The sequence below is a fragment of the Sander lucioperca genome, chromosome 9, assembly GCF_008315115.2.
Source record: "Sander lucioperca isolate FBNREF2018 chromosome 9, SLUC_FBN_1.2, whole genome shotgun sequence".
Classification (NCBI taxonomy): Eukaryota; Metazoa; Chordata; class Actinopteri; order Perciformes; family Percidae; genus Sander; species Sander lucioperca.
The window spans coordinates 40,951,744-40,975,433 of NC_050181.1; the positions used below are offsets into that span (position 1 = coordinate 40,951,744).

Consider the following 23,690-nt stretch of genomic DNA (forward strand, 5'->3'; position numbering starts at 1 on the left):
GGGGGGCAGGCAGTGGTACAGAATAGATGCGTGTCAGAAGTGGCGTCAGGTTCCAGAAACGCTCATGCTGGCAAACCATCATATTGAGCCGGATCACTGTCAGCTGTGATTGAAGAGCATGTTTAAGTGCTTTTAGTTAAATTGATCTCGACAGGCACTGACGCAGAAACATACATTTGTACATCGTATTATTGTTTTTAATTTAGATCTGATGACTAAGTTTTATTACATCCAGGTCATGAAATTGGCACCCGCCAAATGCGGGTAACTTTTGTGATTGGCGGGTGAAACTGTCAATCTACCTGCCACATTGGCGGGTAGCCAATGAGAATTGAGTGATTCAGACTCGTAACTATCGGTAAGCAGGGTACACGGGCCTGGTCCAATCAGGGGCCCGCATCACTGGAAGACATTGATTGACAGCCGGGGCCCCCTATCGCATTTTCATTACTCACACAATCCCAGCATTCCACGTGCAGCCACCCACCAAGCGGGAGTGAGAACGGGTAAAATTAATTTCCTAGTTTCTGATATGAAGACGAGACGTGTGTGTGACTCGAACATCTCACATTTACCAACAAAACATACAGTGAAAGACCGTGCAAAACATTTCAGACCGTCCTGCCAACATGTATACATTTTAACATCAATGTACGCTGTAACGATTTTTCACTCTAAAGGCAGCGCTGCTGTTTCAAATTGTCGGCTCTCTCTGCAGCGGGCGGGGCTGCTCCGTTTCCCCCGCGACTGACGCGCACACACAATCACACACAAACACACACACACAAACACACGCACGCACAGACACACACACACACAAACGCACACGGTGGATGCAGGAAAAAACGCAGATGAGACGTACAGGATGACCTAAATTGAGGACAGCTACGTTATTGTAAGTGCAATGATAAGTTAAAGTCCAATAAGTACTTTATTAAACCGTATGAATGTGTCCCAGGCCAGGATAGGAAATTAACTAACTAAAGATCAACAAGCCACTGACAATGACAGATATGTTCATATTTGATTCATCCAATAAATTATTTTGTGTCTTAAATCCACCAGCCTTTTTCATATTTAACCAACATTTGCAGCATCCTGAACCTTTTTGGTAAGGGTTCTAGAAAATCTCAGCCCAGAGTAATTAATTAATAGTAGTATTATTCTCCCCAAAACAAGTTTTATTTATTTTATTTTTAAGAACTATACAAAAAACATTCATGTGTTATGGTGCGCATTCACCAGTGTTTTGTTGTTGTTGTGGTGCGCGTAGGCTACTCCTGATTTTGTCATCTCATCTCTTATATGCAGTGGCGTAATGAACCAACACCGGGCCCCTATGCAGCATTATCAAGGCGGGCCCCCCTACTACAGCACGTGATGACGGTGCAATATCCACCAGTAGGCTACCATGAATAGGACAGGATAGGATCATAGAGACACAGCAACTCCTGTTTTTCACCTTTATGACACAAAAAAAAAAACTGGCTAGTAAAAAGTCCCTGTGGCAGGTGGATTTAAAAATCCACCTGCCACAGTGGCTGGTGGTCAAAAAAGTTAACTTCATGCCCTGATTACATCCGACAGGTCTAGAAGTGCTGCGGTACAAGGCTCCTCAGATAATGGGAAGGAAAGGAAATGTATACCATACACCTCCCAGTTGTCCCTGTATTGGTCTAATACACACATTAGGTTAGGGGAGTGGAGTATACTATCGATTTTGAATTCTTGCGGTCCAGCAGATTATCATCTGAGGGTGCCATCTACTGGACAACTCCTTACAGCTTAGTTTGCCATCTCATTTAAACAATCTTAACACTGCTCCTGTTGACATTCTAAAATTATTCACAAACATTTACAATAATTTACATTCCGATCTGAGCGTGGTGGTACCAAACAAAGTGCAGAGAATATGGAGAACATTACAGTGTTGTTTTTATTAACATGGTTCAAACATACAGAAACAAAATAAAAGATATGAAAGGACAGGGCCCCCCCCCCCCAACAATATGGTATGTGACCTGATCCTAACCTTCCTCTGACCCTCTTGTGTTGAGGAGAATTGTGTTTTTTATCAGTATGCAAGTATTGGTAAGGAATGTGTTTGATAAGGCAAAGGTTCTGTTGGATTGAGCGTGTATGTATATCTGCAACACCTGCTCAGAACAGAAAAAAAACACATTAAAATATAAACCAGTGGCAAGGTGTTTGACCTAATCTGGATGAACCAATAGCACAGCAATAATACACTTTGTGTACAGGTGATAGTCTTCTCAAAAACTGGTTTATCCAATCAACTTCTTCATTGCCGGCTCAGAAAATGCCTACCAATAGTCATTTTAAAACCCAGATGCCACTGATTTGCATCACAAGTTCAGGTTTTAAATGTGTTTATAAAAAGAGCCTTTAACTGCCACCAAATTTTACAGAAACGTGTGTGTATGTGTGTTGGCGGGTGTGCTGATGGGTGATCTTCACAGGCCGATTGTGTAGGAGCGTCCCGCTGGATTGTGGATGGCAGAGCAGGAGGGCTCGGTCACGGCCCATTCATACCACACCTTCTTCCCGTTGTTACAGCGCCAGAATCGCACTGTGACATCATCATCCCGGGATATAAGGATGGGTTGCTATTGGAAGGAAGTAGGAAGGATTCATTTGTGAATATAATGATGTACACTGTTACATTTAGAAGACTAGAGTATTTTCTTGACTGGCTGCATAACTTACTTTGAGGGGGAAGAGGATGGGGAACCAGGAGAACATTCCAGGTGAATGTGTATCTGGTTTTATACCTGCCACAAAACACACAATATGAACATTAACATTTAGATCTAATCTTAGCATAACATGGCGTCTTCTTTATAAAAATGACTTACTGAGTGTGACATCTTTGTACAGCGTGGTCTCAAAGTAGCCAGCGAAACCATGGAGCACCGAGTTACAGCCCACTGAGAATCTGAGGCACTGGTACCGGTTATTGTTCATATCTGAAAGAAGACAGATTGGGTAGTCAACATTTTCAAAGCACATCATCGTCAAAGTGTTTAGTGTATTTGTTTCTTGGTGTATCAGAAACAGAATACTTTATTGATCCCCTCAGGGAAATTATTTAGTTGCAGTTGCTCAGTCACATTCAAGGTAAGATAAGAGTAAGAAATGAGCAAGTCAAAAAGTGTATACAGTAAATAAGTAACATATCTACAATAAGACATAAATAAAAATGTTAAGTATTTACAGACAAATAAAAACATCAAGTAGAAGTAAGTGAGATTAGGTTACAAGTCACATTAGGTTTAAAAGATTGTTTCAATGGACTGTACAAATTCTATTTTAGTGCAGTGTGCAGTACAGCGTCTACCTGTTGTGGGGTGTCTGAAGGTGAAGCACGGTTTGGGGTCAGCCAACTGGTGAAAGTTATGGAGGCGCACTACGTAGGGCGTCTCAAAATGGCACTCTGGGTCCTTGTCACGTTCCCGGCACCCCCGCACTTCGTTGTAAAGCTTGGAGGAGGACAGGGGAGCTAGGAAGGACGTGTAGGAACAGGGGATGCTCACTCCATCATCTGAGAGTGACAAGACCAGATGCGGAAAAGGGGAGAGAGAAAGTGATTTGAGATGCAAGGAAGCATGGAAGGTAATGGAGGATGACAAATGCTTTCCCCTTATGTTTAATGTGGCAAACAACCGAGGGTGCTCTGCATTTACAGCGTCTACATACAGTATGTAGTTGATCATCGAAAAAAGGGAAACCAAGATAGTTCACTTTAACCACGCGGCTGAGGTACCTTTTAGAAAGTGCTGGGCTCCATCTAAGCACTCGGGGGAAAGCTCGTTGTCACCAAATGATCCCAGCAGCTCGCTGACGATGATGTCGGCTTTCTCAGGTGCTGCCCAATCCCGCATGTCACATGACACCACTGTCACCTGTTCACCCCACTCCTCAAAGCGCCAATTCTCCAGCCTGACAATTATGGACCAGTTCAAATGTTTGTGCATGGAATCAATACCACCAGCATTTAAAATATCTGGGCTCTACAAATTGATTTTGATGCATTTAGATAATAACAGTTCAGCTGCAAAGGTAAGTATTCGCCGGTGAATATTTCCCCCCCACTTGGGCACAGACATGAGCTTTGACATATATTCCACTCACGTGATTACAGCATTGGGGTTTTTCTCCACAGCGTACACCTTCAGCTTCCTGTCTGCCTGTCTAGCAGCGCGCAGGGACGCATTGACCAGGGGACCCCTACCTGCTCCCAACACCATCAACACCCTGCGAGAAAGAGACATCATTTTTGAGGCTGACGGCCGACCCAATCAGGGAGTGAAACTGGGTGTCTGCGTTATCGTTTCCAAAGTTCTCAAGACTAAAACGCAACCCCAGAGTTTTCAAACTAAAATGGGGTCAGCAGAGTTTCCAAAATGTCTCCATTTTAGGGGCTCGAAAAACACTGGAGTAGTGTGGACGCCAGGCGTGTACATAGCAAAAGATATGCGTTTCAAAATTTAAACTGTTAGTGGATGTGGCCTGAGTATCTCCCTGTTCAACTACTAGAGATATTTATATGGAGCTTTATCAGGGGTAGAGCGTGCAAAATGTAATCTCAAGGTATGAATCATTTTCCAGACACTAATAGCAATTTAAGAATTCAAACTATATTGTTAATATGCAGATTTGGGTACATATACTCACTGAATGTTGGTGTCTTTCTGCTCCTCTGGAACTCTGTCAAGTAGACATTTATATACAGCCTGTAGACAAGGAAAAAACAGGAGTGTCAGTATGTCGTGTGTCTCGTCTAACCCAAACTTCATACTAAAAGAAACATGTCAGTGGTGTGAGAGCGCTACACAAGTGACAATCTGTCCTATCCGTACAAACGTAAACACTGACTGTAGTGCAAATAAAATATTTTAAAAAGGAAGCTCAGTGTAAGAATTGAAAATACACTTCACAGTAGGCTACACAATGAGCCTGCAACTTAAAGATTTACACACACAGTGTAGATGCTGTTTCCAAATTCACAACATTAATGGCGTTTTTACCTGCTCGACTCGACACACTGTGAGTCCGTTTTCCATTGCAGATTTTAGTACCGCCTCAGCGTGGCTGGTCGTATGCCGGCTCGACGCACACACCAGCGCACAAGTATAAACATCAAGCCACTTGAGTTTGTTTTACAGTTCTGTGGAGGCTATGGCTTTCGCCGTAGCCATGTGTGTGTAGTTAGGCTACGGCGAAAGCTCTGCCGGAGCCTCCGCAGAACTGTAAAACAAGCGGCGCCGTAGTAAACTGCCGTGACCTAACGCGACACACACACACACACACACACACACAGTCGAAGGTGTGTGTTGCCAGAAGACACATTTTGTTTCAAATGAAGCTGGAGGCAGCAAAAAAAACCCAGCTGACTAAACTATTTAAAAATGGCGGGTTTGTTCAGGACACGCCCGTCTGTCGCTTTCACGTCACCTTTTCGGCTCGCCTCAGCTCGCTTGGAACCTCGACTGAGGAGGTACTAAAAAAAGTACCTGTTAGCAGGTACCAGGGACTTTTTTTTCGTAATGGAAAACCAAAAAAGGCGAGTAGAGTCAAGGCGAGTCGAGCAGGTACTACGTAATGGAAAAGCGCCAATACAGAGATGTGTGTGATGTGAATGGCTGACTTCAGGGTTCGATGGTCTTACCTGTTGGTACTGGGAATATTTAATAGGATCCTTCTCAAACACTTCATATGTCTGAGACTCCAGGTTGTCCATGAGTGGCTAAAGGGAGGAGAAAAATACCTTCAGTTTTCATCATCAAAAGGTTAAAAAAAATAAAATAAAAAGAATTATGAATGAATTATCTCCTAGCCTGTTTGGCCTGCCAGAGACAAATTTGTCACGCCAGTTTCGTAATGAACAGAAAATATTTTGACACTTATAATTACATGAAAGATCTCGAACGCCAGTAAAAAAGTTACGTCTGGCCAGCAAATATGATTAGCCAGTTGCCCACTCAGGCCAGTGCTCGAAACATGAAAACAATTATTTAAAGTGACTATATGTATTTTTCCCAAGCTCTGTCATTTTTCATACAATGATCTTAAATGACCTGTAACAGCAAGCGAGACTAACTGTGAAAAGAACGCCATTTTCCATAGTTTTTAGCAAGGCCTCTGCCCGGGTTCGATTTCTCCCGCAAAGTCACATAATGATTTGTGGCAGGTACACGGCGCTACAGTCACACATTCTGATGGGTCACAGATAGGGATGCACCGATCTGACTTTTTCAGTCCCGATAGCGATGCCTGGGCTTTGTGTATCTGTCGATACCCGATGCCGTTGTTGAATTAATAATACGCTGTCTACCTTCCACCTTATACCTTCCTTCCACCATGTGGAAGAGACTAAAAAGGTACCAGACTTTCCTAACTAAGACAAAATAACAGATGTAATGTATTGAATTGTTATTTATTTGTACACTCATCTCTTCCAGCATGCGACACACGTGCGACAGAGGGGGAAAAAAACCTAACAAAACTGGATCGGCCCGTGGATCTGTTAATTTTCCCGATCCAGCTATTTTGTCAATATTTGGACCGATAGCCGATCTTAATATCGGATCGGTGCACCCCTAGTCACAGATTTCTTTCTAACGCCAGAAAGCCTGTGTTAGCTTATCCAGCCAGCGGAGCCAGGTAAAAGGAAGCAGGAGATTTCTTTATATAAGCCTAATTGTATTTTATGGCTGATACTGAGGCAGGACCATACACAGAAAAGAAGGAAATTAAACAAAGAACTAAAAGATAAAAACGAAAAGTGAAAGACAAAAGGCAATAACGAGCTGGCTATCAACAGATGGAGACAATTATGGAATTGTAAATGATTCAAAACCCACCCTGAATTGGCCCTCTGGTACGTAATAAGTCTATTTCATTCATAAAATAACTTTAAAATGCACCATGTGGTTGTACATCAGTCGCCGACATTAAATTATGTCCCCCTTCCGTTTAGCGCGGACATTTTATTCCTTTTACTCCGTGTTTGTGTTGCCTTACTATTTGGTGGTTGCTGGTTGCACGTCGTTCGACTGGTCATTAATGTTTTCCCAAGATGGCGCCTGCCTGTATGCCCGAAGGTAATGTCTTTATAAACTCTTTTTAATAAACTTGTCTGTACACTTACAAAGTTCCCAATGCTTCGGTTTACATGTAGGGACCCTCATCATGCTACCGTGGAAGTGTGGTGCTATGCACTATGAGCACTTCCTTACCTGGAGGGGAGACTGCAGGTAGTCTTCATAGCCCTTGGCGAAGAGCTCGTAAGCATTGGGTGCAGGCCGGTTCTGGTTAAGGTATTCCAGGTACTGCAGGTAGGACCGGAAGTCCTTCTCAGTGTGGCGACTGGTGCCTGTGAAGATGAACTGGGCTTCCAACTGAGAAAATAGATGGTTATTAATTAAAACACTTCTGCATTTGGATGCCGATTAATTTCAGTTGAATCTGTGGAATTTTACCTTGAAAAGACTGAAGATTATTCGCTGATGGGCTTTTGACAAAACTGGGAAGCCCTTCTTATTAGTCAGGAAAATGCTGGTGGGAAGTATGGCTGCTTTGATAGGTTCCCCGAGCCACTTATCAATCACAGCGTCTGACGGCATGTCTGCTGCAACTTCAATAGCTTCAGGAATACAAAAAAGTACATTTTCAGTACCAGACACGGCCATAATTATTTCTTAATGCACTGACTTTGCCCCAGGCTGGTGCTTCACAGTGTGCTCTCTTACCGAGACAGATCCTCTTGTTGTAATCACAAAGGGTTCTAAATGAGTGCCACCTAAAAAGGAGCAGAGGCAAGTAAACAAAATGAGTCACGATTTGAAAGGAAATCAATGACAAGTATTTTAGCATGCAGACAGCACCAGACTGCTCAGGAAGTGGACCGCTGTGAACTAACCAGCTCCAGGTCTTCTCATCAACACTTGTGTCTTCGATGCAAGTGCTCGGTTCATTCTCAATCAGATCTTCCCGCATGTCCTCCGATGCCATCAGCGGGACACGTATCCAGAACTAAATCAGACACAGTGGACAACGACAGTGATAAATTCAGCTGTCTGTCTGACTTCTCTGCTAGATGAAAAGCAATCTACATGTGCATGTAGTTTATTAATGCTGTGTCTTACATTTGAGGTATGGTGTCCAGTGTGGATGTGGTTTAGCAGCACACGGGCTAAATTGGCACAGTGAGGGCCCTTTAGAGGGATCATGAAGACAGGCAGACCCAGGTAGGCTGAGAAGTTCAACTCCTGTGCCAAAGCCTGGAGAGAAGCACAGGAACAGAAATGAGAGAATGATGGGATAATACAAGGAGACAAATTCAGAGGGGTTGACGGGAGAGGCTGGACAAGATAAGTTCACTCATGCCATAACATTTTGGGATCAAAGAACCCTTTTAAGCATCAATATCCAAAAGTACATCAAAGAAATTGTCAAAGTGGAGGAACTTACAGCCTCTGAGTTTCTGCGCTCTGCCTCGATTTCTGAATCTGCGTCGATCCATGGAGAGAGCTTTCCAACAATAAGAGTATTCCAATCTAGAGAAAGCACAATGTATAGTTTAAAAAAAAGCATCAACTGACTTATTACAGTGTCTTATCAATCCATTGAGTCATCTAAGATCTCAATAACATACTAATTTTATATGCCCCATGTTTTGCAAACCAAATGCCATAACAGTCTGAAGCTAGCATTTTATCTATACACCTGCTGCAATAGACAGATCAATGGGGAAAAGCTATACAGCCGCTATGTCACACACAAATAATGAACAATTCAACTACTTTTTAATACATTGATATTTGTATCTTGAGCTATGTCATACAACTATGATCTAATAGTGATTTCTTGTGTCTGTAATACTATATACCTAGTCTGCTTCATGAAAATTTCTTGTAAGTTGATTGTTCATATGATTACGTTGTCTAGCTTTGTGGTTCCCATTTTCTAAAATGTTCTAATGTAAAGACATTGAACCCCTGCTTCGACCATCAGAATCACTATCAATATATCTAACGTTATCCATCCATCCATCCATCAGGGGCGTCTGGCAGCATACAGGGGTATAGTTCCCTTATTTATAGAGAGCGTAAAATAAGTTAATGACGACTAATGCCTGATATGATAGAAGATGAGGGTAGAAAGACAAACCTCTTCCGCACAGCAGCAGGTCGGATCGGGTATGGGCACCGGTTCGGGATTTAGCGGGCTCCAACTCAAACTCTCTCCTGAACCTCGAGTGGAACAGGGGCATGCACAGGAAGTCAAACCTGCGCACCAAAGAAAAAAGCGCGTCATTTTTTATATGATTTATAATGTCAAGTAGAGGTGAAACGCTAAACTGTTTAGCCAACTCACTTAATACTAACAGCATAACCCATATGAGTATAATAAACACTTCACACCAGTATCAAGCATCGTTGTGATTGGGCACGTGCTGATAATTCACCGGCTAGCTTAGCAAGCATCACGCACTGCCATTATGCTAGCAAACCCCCGCACGGGCATCGTGCTAGCAAAACAGCGCGTCTCTCTCGTAAGCTCACTTCGACGAAATAAGAACTTGCAGGGTGTAGCACTCTCCTCACCCAAGTTTGGCGACCGCAGCTAAAGTGTCTGCTACCTCCGGCACACAATTCAAATCTCTCCCGCAAGACACTCTGCTCCCCGTGCTGCCGGACGCCATGATTTCAGCCGACTGAATGGATACGACTGGGACCATCTGGGAGCTCTGGCTTACGAAGAAACTGACGCCATCTTGGATCTGCAAGAACGTGCATGCTCATTAAGTCAAGCAAGATGATGTAGGCCCAAAATGGCTTCGCAAGTACATCAGTTGCATTTCCCGTAGATTACCGCGATAACTGTGCATCCACGGTCTTTAGTTTATGAATTGAATTGATTGGTTAAAGTGCATGCCAGAGCCATAGAGATAGTAAGAGTTGCGACACTCTTTGATCTCGCGGGGTGGTCGCGTGGTTCATGTAAGCCTGTATAGTTCCAAACACACGCAGCGCTGTCATGTCTTTCTCTATCACTTTGGTGCATGCCATATAACCGCGACGTCAGGGGCCATGTTGGGATTGTATTTTATATGACCTTTATTGCATCTATGTATCTATTTACAAACTCCCAGAAAACTGTATCTCTCAGTTCTTTTAAATCAAAGATTTTAGTTTTTATGCTTCCTTTTTTTTTATAGGCCTAATTGTTTATTTCTTACTCTGCACTGTAACTGCTGTTATTGTAGCCTATTGCATACCTGTCTTATTCTATTTGAGCTGTTTTTATATTCTCATTACCGAATGTTTTTTTCTTGCTCCATTGTTTACGTGTTCATAGGCTGTAGCCTATTATTGCTTTGTCAACAAAAACAGATTCTACAATGTCCTCTGTCAATTGAAAAAATAACAACGACAAAGAATTGTTTTGCAAGGCAAGTCAATTTTTATATTGTAAATAAATGAAATAACAGTAAATAAAATGTATTGTCAGAATTTGAAAAACTCTTATTGGAATATTCCATCAGATGAATTATTAGGCAGTTCTTCTGTAACAAATGTTGTTGTGTAGCGGGTCATATTCTAGACACAGTGTTTGTCAGAGGATCCTGCTGTTGGTGGTTGATGCCTGAAAATGATGAAAAAGATAGCCTATGTATGAACTTGCACACAACTAGCAAGATGACTCAGTCACTCAGCAAAACATATAAGGTTTGCAGAAAAGGGCTTCACTGGATATTACTTTCACAGCAGGTAAGATAAACTATCACTTATGTCAACTCAAATGGTTTTGAACTTAGGCCTATGTGTCATATTTGGGAGGGCTATAAAAGGGTAAAAACCTTGGTTTTTCAGGCTATATGTTAGATGAGAGAGTGAGAGTAGATGGCAGTAGTCACCATTACAAAACATAGTGGGATTTGTGAGGTTTATGCATAAGGTTTATGGCAAAGATGGGCTCTGGTTTAATCTGTGTTTAAGGAGTACTTTTTGCCTGCCAATCTCTGGGAAAGATATTCAGATTTTCTGCTTTATTATGGCTTTGGAAGACATTTGTGGCTTCAAAGACACTCCTGTTCATCGCAAGTGGTTTCCTGCCTCTCATTTCGAAGATACGGACAGATCTTTTCATATGACTGACTTTGGATTGAGGAGACTAAAGAAATCTGGGAGAAATAGTGGGATCCCACTGCAATTCTTCATACCGACTTTGCCGAACTCTGTCCCTTTCAACCCCAGACCTTCACTCCCTTTTTCCCCATCCAACCATTCAGTGACAGTCAGCAGGCCTTTCCCTCTGTCTCATGGGACAACAACCTTGGGTTTCATCTTCCAAGGTGGGGTCATTGCAGCTGCAGACTCACGTGCCAGTGCTGGGGGACTTGTTGCCTGTCCAGCTGTTCACAAGATTACCCCTATTCACTCCCATTTAGTGGTCACCTCCTCTGGTAGCGGTGCAGACTGCATGCTGTGGGAGAGAATTCTGGCCAGAGAGATCAGACTATACCAACTGCGGCACAGACGTTGCCTTTCAATATGTGGCACTGCCAAGCTCCTTTCATTTATGCTGCACCCCTTTAAAGGGACTGATGTGTGTGTGGCCCTGACACTGTGTGGCTGGGATAAGGAAGTAGGTAACACTGACTGTGCGAAAAGGTCAGAAGACTCATCCTTTATTACTGATGATAGCTCCTCGGCTGTTGTAAGTAGACGGGATGTCACTGCGATGGCACATTCTGCATCCCCTAACAGAGGCCCAAAGCTGATATATGTGTGCAGCGATGGCGCCCGACTGAATGGGGACATCTTTTCTGTGGGCTCAGGCTCTCCTTATGCTTATGGAGTCCTGGATAGAGAGCTGAGGTGGAGCCTGAGTAAAGAAGAGGCCATCTCCTTGGCAAGAGAAGCAGTGTTCAGAGCCACTCACAGAGACGCCTACTCAGGAAACAAAGTGGACATCTTCCACATCACAGCCCAGGGATGGAGCCAAAGAAAGAGAGAGGACCTGAAAGAGGAATATTACAGAGACATGGAGAGGAGGGCGAAGATAGTGGAGGAAAGAAAAAGAGTGACCATATTAGATGCTTTGGGATGAAGCAAACAATTGGTGGTGGTTCAGGGGGCTAAATATTAGAAATAGTGTAAAGTCAGCCACCTCAGTTTATCCACTTTTGTCAGCTAGCTTGAATAAATATTTACTAAATGCATGTACTCCACCATAGTAGTAGCCTAATAGTATCAAACTGCTGTAGCCTTGAAATCTTGTTCTTGTTACCCGGGTGTTTGTTCCGCCACGAACACAGGGGGCGCTGTGGGATTTTGCAACCATAACTCAATAAACTTTCGCACCCTTACCCGGCGGAAGTTCCTTGCTCATCAGACAATTTCAAAGATGGCTCTTGCTAGTGTGTTGAACAGTGATTGTGCGAATTTTTCATTTGAAACTAGTCAACCTTTTGGTTTTGGTTGTGGACCCGGACAGAGTGGTCTGGGATTTGACGCTACCCCGGGAGACGGTCTCAGTTTTTCCGTTAAAAACCCACTGTGTGCCGGAGACGAGGATGGCGTCGAAAGGAAAATAGAGTTCCTGCATGGAACCACCACCTTAGCGTTTAAAGTAAGTTAATTAGTAGCTTATTGTAGCTAGCTGGCATTATACAACTCTGGCGAATTGTTTAGTTGTCAAAATAGGCGTTTGATAAATCATTCAGGCTCTGGCTACATCATGCTTGAGGGTTTAGCTACATAATGCAAGCTACATCTCGAACGTTAGCATGTTAGCATGGCTACAAACCGCTTTCTCATTGCAGATCATGTTCACATAACGTTAACGATTAGACGTTTCTGGCTTCAAAAACAATTCGGTAAACGTAAGCAGGTCATCACTATTTGTGGCCGTGACAGTAACGTTACTAAAGTGACGCCGTTGAAGTGCAGGAGTCATAAGTGACCTACAGCTATTCGGCTTTATTTGAATGGGAAACAAGATATCAGTTCTGTAAACAGCTTTTGTGCAGAGTAACGTTATCCACGCATGGCCTTTGTCTGGTTATTTTTGTATTGTAACAGTTAACGTTAAATATAATAATAAGTTGTCTTCAAGTCAAGTTTATCATATCACGTCCGAAGAGAACTGGAGCTTTAAATCACAATTGGTTAGATGTAAGCTATTGTACAGCATTATTCAATTTGCTCATCAGTTTGGCATTTGGGACAATTTTCTTTTAACCCAAATAAACTATGCATGTCCTTTTTTATAAGGCCATTTAACTGTACACCAAATGATCTAGCTAATGGGCCAAAATCTTGTAAAAATGTAAGTTAATGTTTTCAGTGATGATATGTCCTGGCAGGTTTTTGTAACATCTGTGGTATAAAGGAGGAGCATGTACAACTTTACAACTTTGAATTTCTTTTTTCACATCTATTATTTGTTCATTTAATTTACTGTCATACTTTCTGTAATGTTAATTAAGGCAAAGGTTTCCATACCAGATTATCTAAATATCAGAACCAGACATAACATTTTGATGGAAGAATGTGAAATGTTTGGTTTCCTTAGAAATGATAATAATAATTATGTCTCTATTTATAAAGCACTTATCAAAACAAAGTGCTTCACAAAAATGCAAAACACAGCAATAACAAAATAAAAGTACTAAAAGAGCAACATATAAATTAAAATAGTAAAACCCAGTAAAAAAAACAAACAAAAAAAACTAGAATCAGGTGAAATCAGGGAAGGCAGTGCGATAAAAGTATGTTTTGAGCTGAGATTTGAAAGAAGCCACTGACTCAGACTGCCTTATTTCCTCTGGGAGCCTCTTATCTCAAAAGCTCTATCGCGAGAATGAATGTGATAGATAGAAGGCCCCTGCCTGAGGATCTCAGTGAGTATGAGCAGTGTCGTATGGGGATAAAAGATCTGAAATCTATATTGCGGAGTCATACCATTTAATGTCTTGTAAGTCATTAAAATAACCTTAAAATCAATAGAAATGGTTAAACTTGAAGATGCATGTATACAAAATGTAGGTATCATTATTAAAAAACTAAACAGTAACACACCACACTTTCTCACAAACACACTATTGTGGGAATTCTCATTGGATGTAGTAGGAGAGCGTAAAGAACAAAGTAGGGTCTCCTAAAGCAAAATTTAATATCAACAAAAGAGGAAATAGGGTTTCTAAAAAGTTCAAGGCACACTTCTTATTTGTGCTGGGAAGATTTAAGCAAGGCTTAAAAGATGATTAAAGTGAGTCCATGTGTGTTTACATTCCACTGAAAGAATAGGTGGATACCATCATTTTGTAATTGACAATTTAAAAAGGCTTTAAGACAGATTCCATAACCTTACATTAAAAGCTAACTGGAGATTTGAAAATATGACTACATCTTAAGTTTCCAACCGAGCCGCCCCACTGTAACTGTAGTTAAAAATACATTAAAAACACTGGGGGAACCTTGAACACCAAACACCATTGTTGTCCAAAAACTATTAAAAACACATAAAAGAGCCATACTATTGCATTTGTGTGGCGTGTGTTTTCATCACAATGAAAACAGCCAGCTTTGTGGGCCGGATTGGCTCAGTGGGTAGAGCAGGCGCACATAAACATAGAGGTTTATGCCTCGACGCAGTGGTCCAGGGTTCAAATCTGACCTGTGATGATTTCTTGCATGTCTTCCCCCTCTCTCTCTCCTCTTTCTCACTTAGATGTCCTATCCATTAAAAGCGGAAAAGCCTAAAAAAAAACAGCCAGCTTTTCCCTCTCACTCTGTCAAACCAGCAGACTGAGCTCTGTAAATACAGAACCACATCCCTGCAGTTAGTTTTTGTCTCTTCAGAGGATTTGTTGATAAAAAAGAAAAGATAGAATAATGCCAACTGTATCCCTTAATCCCTGAGTGGAAGGGGTGGTTGATGAAAACCTCCCCCAGCAGACATCTCCCTCTGACTGGCCAAATCTCTTGTCTTCACTTTAGTACTACACAGCTGTGTTGACTGTCACTTCAGTGATAGAGGATTTTGGAGGGAGGAGCAAAGGTCTTCCCTCTTATCCAGCAGCTTTCTGGCAGAGGCAGAGCGGAACCATATATTGTATCTCTCTAACGGTTGTAGAACATTTCTGCTTTGTCTAGACAGAAATAAGAGGTAGCTTATAGGTAATTAAACTGTACATACTGATCACTGATCCATCAGTGACTGCTCTGTGTGGGTTCCCCTCCTGCTGTAATGTGCGTCATTAATGTGCCCCCCCCCCCCGCTGTTTCCCCTCTCAGTTCCAGCATGGTGTTATTGTAGCGGTGGACTCTCGGGCCACAGCGGGCTCCTACATCGCCTCGCAGACAGTGAAGAAGGTGATTGAGATCAACCCCTACCTGCTGGGTACCATGGCTGGAGGAGCTGCAGACTGTAGCTTTTGGGAGCGCCTGCTGGCCCGCCAGTGCCGCATCTACGAGCTTCGCAACAAGGAGCGCATCTCTGTGGCAGCAGCCTCCAAGCTGCTTGCTAACATGGTGTACCAGTACAAGGGCATGGGACTCAGCATGGGAACCATGGTGTGTGGCTGGGACAAGAGAGGCCCAGGTAAATTCAACCGGGGTATACTTACATATGGTCTGTGTCAGGTTATGATCCAAAATTAGATTTCTATTTGTAGAAAAAAAAAAAACTATAGCTGCCAACAAAGTTGATCGTTAAGGTTTAGTATTGAGGTAAGGAGCCATTTCAATAATTCACTAATAAACCTTTCTTTAGAATATGTTTTAGTCTGATAAATTTTAGTCAGATGAATTTTAACTTTTTAAAAAGTTGTTGTACTGGGGCGACAGACAGGTTGGGTTTGCAATGTGAAATCAGATTTTAAAACTAAATATAGTTTTTGTGTTCTAGAATAAAATACTTTTTTTGTTGTTGCAACTAACGATTATTTTCATTATTGATTAATCTGAAGATTATTTTCTCGGTCAATCGATTGGTTTGTAAACATCAGAAAAAAAGCCAAGTTAGATAATTTAAAGGAGATTCTCCATTTTATTTTTTTTAAAGCTATGAAATGATCCTTAGTGTACAGAACTGTCAATTCCTATGCTTTTCCAGTTACATGTGCTCTTTCGATAAAGTGCAAACACAGCTGTAGTTCCCAGAGTTATCCACTAGATGGCACTGCAGCCTCTCTCATGCGCTGCCCCTCTTTGTACCTTACACTGTGGCTTTTGGGTGCCTCACAGTGTGAAGCCGTACATCACAGAAGGTGTGCTTAAGGAGGCCGGCACAGTGACACAGTAATGGGAAATCGATGAGGCTGGGACTGCGGGCCAGCGAGAGCGCGGCGGGATGATGGACGTTGGGTCCCAGCCTCGGACAATTGGGTCGCGTGCATAATGCCCGTACACCCGCTGCGATCGATGGCGGCTTTGTCTAGAAAGCAGAGAGGGCTGTGTGAACAATGACGGCTCGCCCGTATGCCAACAAACGTAAATGACACATGTTAAGTCCTGGGCAATCAACTGGGGAAATAATGATCCCTGTATAAGTTCAATAGGTGTGGGAGCGTTGCCATGGCCCCCACAATGCCAGTGATTGAATGGAGAGGTAAATGTCATGTAAATTAAATCAATCGTGATTAGGAGAGAAGCTCATTAGCTGGCTACAATCATGTCAAGAGCACTTATTCCCCTGTTGGAGATTCTTAAGCCGCAAGCAAAATAAATTGAGTAAAAGCTATGTTGAGGAGCTTGTCAAATACGTCTCTATGTAATAACATCAAATGTTATGACAGTTGTAATCAGTATAGTTAATTCTTGATAACTTAGAGGTTTTGCTTTTGACAGAGAAAAGGGACTATAGTTGACTACTCCCTACAAGGACATGAATGGTTTGCATAAGGAGACCCATGTGGCAGTCAGTTTTACAACCACTCCCAAGAGAGTGATGTAATGATTTTTCTGTTCAACTGCTGCTCTTTTTACTCCTGATCCAGTGGTGAATTGTAGTGGAAAGGACAGATGACGGACAGACAATGACCCATTTGATGCTTGCCACCCGTTCACTGCACTGTGCTCCTCTCCTACCTCTAAAAACTGTCAGTCCAGCCAGGTGCTCCGACTTCTTAAGCACCTTTCAGTGGATTGATGGAGTGGAAGGAGTTTCTCTTGGCCGCCACTGCTACAATGCTCCACCATCCAGGCAACGTGCCCCCCCTGCTTCCGCTTTAAGTGGGACTCATGCATTTTTTTCGCCGCCTTCATGCTTCAGTGTTTGAGACCAATAAGCAATATGGCATGATTTGGCTGTACAAAGACCCAGGTGTGTTTGGAAAGGAATGGATGTGGGAAGTGTCTTTTTGTGCTGCTGTGCTTCTATACTGGGACCTCCTGAAAGAGTCCTCAACCACCTCCGTCAACTGTGCTACTCAACATAAGAGGCCGCCTTTACAACTCTATCTCCCTGCCTATTATGTTTTTAACGAGTCCCTCACAGTTTTCAAGAGGAACAGACAGGTCTCAGAATGGCAAATTGCCCCCATGCATAGACAGCCACTGGATGATTATCATGGCAAGTTAACGACAGGCTGAGGAAGCTGCAATTTGCCAGTTGAAAGCAATGGTAAGCTTCTTTTTTCAGGAAACCAAGTGGCTCTCTATCCCTAATAGACTGTCACTAGTTTAGCTGAGGAACTCTGCAAGCGGGGATGTGCAATCTGAGGGCATTTTGAAGTGTTTTTTTAATGTGGGAGATGAGCGATAGCGCTGGATATGTTAGGCAATTTTATATGCGTGTGTCCCTGCGTTTTTCCTGTGCAAGTATATTTTTCACAGGTTTCGCTTTGTGAAGCGCTATGCAAAACATGCCTCTTCGCAGGCTGCCTTTTTACCATCTGCGGGGTGGCTGTGGGCGAGCTCACAGGCTGGTGCTAGTCACCCGCTCCACGTCACTCTGGGTTCAGGCCTAGCGAGTGTGTCATGGCGCAGAACAAAATGTCTTGCATGTGTGCACGAAGCGTGGTGTGGAGCAAACTGTCCCTCACAGATCTGTCAGAGCATTGTGGGTCTGCAGGGCACGTTGAATCACGTTTGTCAGGATAGGTGTGGGGTGAGCGCGTATGTGTGGAAGGATATGAACGTGCTGTACTCGTCTCATGTCCACAGCATGTGAGCATTTTTTTTTTTGTCCTCGCTCTTGAGGTGCAGTTACCTGCAGCTCGGGTTGGGGGTCGATAGTTAATTTTTGGCGTGTTTGCAGGGATCAATAAGGCCCGGAGCAGGGCCCCTGGGCAGACAGTGAAGTGGCCCGTGCCTCGTCAGCAGGTTCCGCAGCCGACTTTGTTTTACTTGAAGAGGATGCAGCTGTTAATATCTGCCAGCCTTACTTCACTTGGAGAGGTTGCAGCTGTTCATATTCTGTCTTGAGGGCATGGCGTACGTGTGTGCGTGTTGTTTGTGTGAGAGCGGCGGTATTACATGTGCACCATCTCAGTTTTCCTGACAAAGCTCAACACCTGAGTCAGGAGAATGGAAGACGCTTTTGCGTCGAACACATAACTCCCTTTACACGGTTTCTTTTAACCTCCTTTTGCCTTCCCACCCTCTTGACCTGCCTCTTGTCCTTCGTCCTCAGGGCTGTACTATGTCGACTCCGAGGGGAACCGGGTGTGTGGCGACCTGTTTGCCGTGGGCTCAGGCTCCATGTACGCCTACGGTGTGATGGACAGTGGCCTGCGGCAGGACCTGAGCGTGGAGGAGGCCTGCGAGCTGGGCCGCCGCGCCATCTACCAGGCCACATACCGTGACGCCTACAGCGGAGGGCAGGTCAACCTGTACCACGTCCACAGCGAGGGATGGACCAGGGTCTCCCAGGAGGATGTGCTCATGCTGCACCAGCAGTACAAGGATCAGGCATAGTCATGAAAGCCAAGAGCACAGAGGGGGCCAGGAAGTGGGGAGAGAATAGGGATGTTTAGGAGTTTATTCTGCTATCTAATGTTTAAGATGTTCTGAAATGTCCAGTGGGGTTGACACAGGAATAAAAAGGACTGATCTGCCGATTGATTTTCACTCACATTACTTCTGTGACCCATTTGACTTGTTGCTAGCTTAAAGCTTTATATTGTACATTTTAACAATGCCAGTGAGCTCCACTTACCCCGCACAGAGTATGTTTTGAGGGGCTGCAGAGAAGGGGCCGATGACTCAAACATGCTTTAATTCAGTGTGGGAGTAGTGTGGTGCTTGCCCTACATACATTTAATTTGGATCCTACCCTGGAAATCTACATCTTTCTCAATAAAACCTGTGATGTTTCTTTTTTTCAAGAGCCTTGTTTTTGTTATTTTACCTTTTTTTTAGGTTGTAATACTCAGAATTTACTCTTTATGTAAATAGTAGTCTTGTAGCCTCATCTTCCTTTGATGTAGTAATTTTACCACTGTGTGTTTACATTTCAGTCATCTGTTCCCCCAGCTGTCGGGATTGGGAGGTACATCCAAAGCCTGCTTTGTCTCCTCTATATGTTCTTCGTTTATTAGCGGGTAGTAGCACTGTCTAAATAGCACTATTTAATTGCATACCACCATCCTCAGTAATTGTGCCTCCTGAGTTGTAACAGTGTGTTTTCTTCCCCTCATTGATAATGTTCCCTTCCTCCGCTCACGTTGCACAAATACGTCTTTTAATTGGAAGGGGAAATGTATTCTTTAATTCCTCCCCGACACACTCAGCTTCTCAATGTGCAATGTTGTGTGCCACCCTGCCATGGTGTTTTACAATGTAACGACCTGCGCTGGCAGTGTGTGCCCCTCCAGCGGTTTTTATGGTTGGGGAATAAACACTAATAAAAGGGATGGGGTAGGCATCTGAAGCCAGTGCAATTGGCAGTGGTTAAAAACTAGTTTCACAGGGGAGTAGTTAGCAGATGGAATAGAAATGGGATTTCAATAAATACAAATGAGTGGGCCTCGTCTGTGATGCTGCTCTTGGTAAATGAAGTGATGGGAGTAGCACCATCAATAGAGTCAGAAACTCACACAGAGTGACTATGTATGTGCCCATGGAGTGCTAAAATGGAGCAAATGTAGATAAAAGCATTAACAGTTTGTAGAAGATTTAACCATCCACCTGGGTTAAGGGGTTAAAGGGTTAAAGGAGTGACTTTTCACTTAGGGACTGAACATGCCTCTAAATTATATAATCAATATAGTGAATAAAGACTAGGTCCTGAAGTACCATCAAGTATCCAACATATTGCATTGTCATATAGTGTAGGAAGCCTTGCCTTGATATAGAAGAGCTTTTAGAGGCTGCGATTTTAGTCCATAAAAACTTAAAATCCTGTTTTTATTCCAGTGTACTATCTGCACCACATTAAACAAGCAACCAACATATTACTCCTAAACATCCCAACTGTATAAGATGGATGGAAGTGATCACTTTGAAAGAAATACATTTTTCTGCCCTAATCTCTCTTCAGGCAAGTTGATCCAAAGTCTACGAGCTCTTATGGCAGAGGCTCTGTCACGTTTGCGTTCTAGGGCTTGGAACAACGAGAGGAGAAGCATCGGAGGATATGGCGCTCATTTCTTATTTTTGTTCACCGAGTTAAAAACTTTTAGTTTAAAGGCATCAGTATGCTTTGGGTTGCCAAACAGCCTCAGAAACCCCCTTCAAATACACTTATCTGAATTTGGAATTGGGGATGCAACAACTTTTGAAACATGTCTAGGTGTGCAAATTGAGAAAACTTTTCGTGTTTATTTTTTAACTTAACTTTTAACTTCTGCAGTCACTTTTTAGCCATGCTAGCTGCCCATGTATGGCAGTGTATAGTCAGTCGTTTGGTCTACCAGTTCACCACTTTGCTCCAGACTGAGTCAACAGCTATTAGAAGGATTGCTATGTAATTTTGTACAGACGAGCAGGGTCCCAAGAATAAGATATATCGTACAGACTTTATTGATCCCCCTTTTTCATATAGTGGAACTTATCTATAAACACTCTTGCCTCTAAACGTGCTCAGAAGACACTTGGTACAAGCTTGGTCGTTTGAAGCATACTGAACTATTAAGTAGCCTAGCTTTTATTTTGGTGATATGATTTTGATATGTGGATTTAGATTTTTAAACCCGTAGTTACTGGCGTGGATGTTCCAGTCTGCCTCTTTGGCCTATCTAGTCATGTATAGAGGAAACACTTCTCACTTGTGGGTTTTCGCCATGTTTGGACTCACCCATCCTGTCGGTGAGTGTGACCTTAGGCATTGGACCAGCAGACAGTAGGCAGTGTGCTGTCAGTGGCGCCGATCGTCTATGTCTGGTATGCAGATTGCAGGTTGTCAACAGGTGTAGCTGCTAGTAAGTTTCAGCTTTCAGAATATTTTCACAAAGCTTTACACTCGGGGAAAGATGGTGACACTCTGGGGCGGAATGACAAAATGAAGAAAATAGCTTTCTTTCTTTTTTGCCTAAATTAGACGGATAGCTATGAAAAAGACCAGCTGGCGATATTGAAAGGTGCCAGCATGATGATTTTCACACTGTGAGAAAATAACCCCTGTGCCCACATTATGCCATCTGTCAGGTGGTCATATGTGTTTTCAGTCCCAGATACCAGATCCTATCTGAACACTGTCCTATTGGTGCCCGGACAACCTTTTAGGGATTCGCACACACACCCTCGCATATGAGCCGTTATTTCTCATGATTTGACGCTCAGACTTTATAATTGGATCTTCACAAGGAAAAACACCCACTGCAAGGGTGCACGCCTTTGGTGATTGAGTATCTATCAGCCATTGTTTATTCCTGTTGATGCTTTACCCCGACGGAAAAACAAATGAGAAGTCTATTTGGTTTGGGTAATGACTCCCGGCTGGCTGCCTCTTGTCCACCCCAAAGGCTATCCGGGGTGTCATATAATCAGTACACCCAAGTCCTCAAATGCGTGGCAGTTCTGACAAACAACAAAGCTGGCGTGAAGATAATTGCGTTTGTGGTCCCTGCGCATCCCCTTCATCGCTGGCGCAAGAGGCAGCCGCTGCCTCGCCTCGTCTAAGAGATGCTGTTTTTCATCCCTCGCGATGACAGCCACACTCTTGTCATTCCCGCAGCGTGCTTGCCACTGCCGCCTCGCTCTACTTGAGACTGTTCTTTTTTTTCCTGCACACCCCCTCTTCCCCAGCAATGTTTTTGGCAATTGCTTTGTTTTTTTTGACTCGATTAATTCAGTGACACGAATGAGTACATCCCGGCAGTAAACAGTGCAGCCCTTGAGTTTTGTCCAATCTGAGTCAGTACTCGTTCGTCCGCTTCCCAGCAGGCACCTAGGAGCTTCTGCCAACACCACTATTGCTGCTCTTGATGATGATGATGATCATGAGGGTGAGGGTGAGGATGAGGATGATGATAGCCCCTACTATTTGTGCAGACTGCCTCAAGAGGCCCGAAGCGGTCGTCTGTTTATCCCTTGTCATGACACCTGACTGTATAAATGGGGCCTGTCTGTTTGTTTTATCGTCAACAGCGCCAGGCCTTGCCTCCCAGGCAAACACAGACAGGGTCAGGGAGACTACAGCTAAAGACGTGGCAGTAAGAGCGATGGTGGCTGCCACGGTCACTCCACTTACTCCCATGTGGCTCCTGGCTTTTCTTTTTTATTTGCACTGCGTGCACTTTAATATGTGGTGACTGAGCCCCTCGGGATGAAGAAAAGTGAATTGCGGATTTTGTTGTTTCACGCTATCAATTGGCTTTTCCCCCGACTTCTTGCTATTTTAGTGGCAGTTCAGTTCTGGTTATGTGAGCGCTTACATTTGTTTAGGTGACGTACCTACGGGCTGTTGTTTTTCTTTTGCCTGACCTTGTACAGTGGCTGATATGCTATACTTTTCTTCCATAACCTTTTTTAGTCTTATTTGTTGACATTTTAAATTGTGGGCAGTACGTGGCGGTTGTCATTTTCATGAATCATTGAGGTATGAAGTACATCTACACTATGAAATGCAGCTTTCGATTCCACATTATTTTCCCTCTGGATGTCTCTGCTGTACAATTCCAAAAGAGGAGTACAGTGTGCTTTTTATTGGTTTGAAGTGTCGCACAGAGCTGCAGGCTTTTTGACAGAGTTGCCGGCCCCAGCGGAAGACTCATCTCAAGAGAAACAACTCTGCCAGGCTTTGAGCCCCCATCCCCCCCACCCCCTTCTCTTCTCTTTCTCCATCTCTTAGACCTCTCCATCCGTCCATCCCTATTTCTGTTCCACATTTTGACTTAATCCCCCCGGCGGTGCCCTCAGCCTATTGCCCGCTTCCCTCCGGCCTGATCTCACTCTGATCAATGCCACATCCCCCCCGACAATACTAACGGGGAAATGGAGGCATTAATTACAGAGCCCAGAGCTCGTTACCCAGACTCAGCCCTTTCAGCTTCCTGGCTCTTCACTGACTCTGCAATTGTAATTCAGCTGGGGGCCCAAGACGCGAGGCTAATAACAGAGGGTACCCGTCCAAACGGACGATCACCCACTGATAGATGATCCGCTGGGCCGGACGTGACGGAACTGACGTGAGGGGGCCGGGAGTGACTCCGAAGTGATTGACACACAGCTTTGGCACTGGGATTATGTGTGAGAGAAATAATTTATGACTTT

General features: G+C 43.5%; 3 protein-coding genes across 3 annotated transcripts; 2 read left to right on the plus strand and 1 right to left on the minus strand.

Annotated features, from left to right (window-relative positions):
* Positions 1 to 1,968: 1,968 nt before the first annotated feature.
* prmt5 (protein arginine methyltransferase 5) lies at positions 1,969 to 9,838 on the minus strand. Its single transcript, XM_031310566.2, has 16 exons — positions 9,630 to 9,838; positions 9,193 to 9,311; positions 8,494 to 8,579; positions 8,169 to 8,303; positions 7,943 to 8,055; positions 7,773 to 7,822; positions 7,503 to 7,666; positions 7,260 to 7,421; positions 5,690 to 5,767; positions 4,696 to 4,754; positions 4,153 to 4,275; positions 3,785 to 3,960; positions 3,359 to 3,562; positions 2,877 to 2,987; positions 2,728 to 2,792; positions 1,969 to 2,627 (listed from the first exon to the last, which is right to left on the minus strand). Exons 1-16 carry the CDS (start codon positions 9,761 to 9,763, stop codon positions 2,475 to 2,477), a joined length of 1,932 nt encoding a protein of 643 aa, XP_031166426.1. The 5' UTR covers positions 9,764 to 9,838; the 3' UTR covers positions 1,969 to 2,474.
* Positions 9,839 to 11,079: 1,241 nt separating this feature from the next.
* On the plus strand, positions 11,080 to 12,359 carry psmb11a (proteasome 20S subunit beta 11a). Its single transcript, XM_031310587.1, has 2 exons — positions 11,080 to 11,677; positions 11,798 to 12,359. The coding sequence occupies exons 1-2, from the start codon at positions 11,080 to 11,082 to the stop codon at positions 12,136 to 12,138; spliced, it is 939 nt and encodes a 312-aa protein (XP_031166447.1). The 3' UTR covers positions 12,139 to 12,359.
* On the plus strand, positions 12,246 to 19,363 carry psmb5 (proteasome 20S subunit beta 5). Its single transcript, XM_031310571.2, has 4 exons — positions 12,246 to 12,264; positions 12,296 to 12,660; positions 15,330 to 15,636; positions 18,670 to 19,363. Exons 1-4 carry the CDS (start codon positions 12,246 to 12,248, stop codon positions 18,951 to 18,953), a joined length of 975 nt encoding a protein of 324 aa, XP_031166431.2. The 3' UTR covers positions 18,954 to 19,363.
* The last annotated feature ends 4,327 nt before the right edge of the window (positions 19,364 to 23,690 follow it).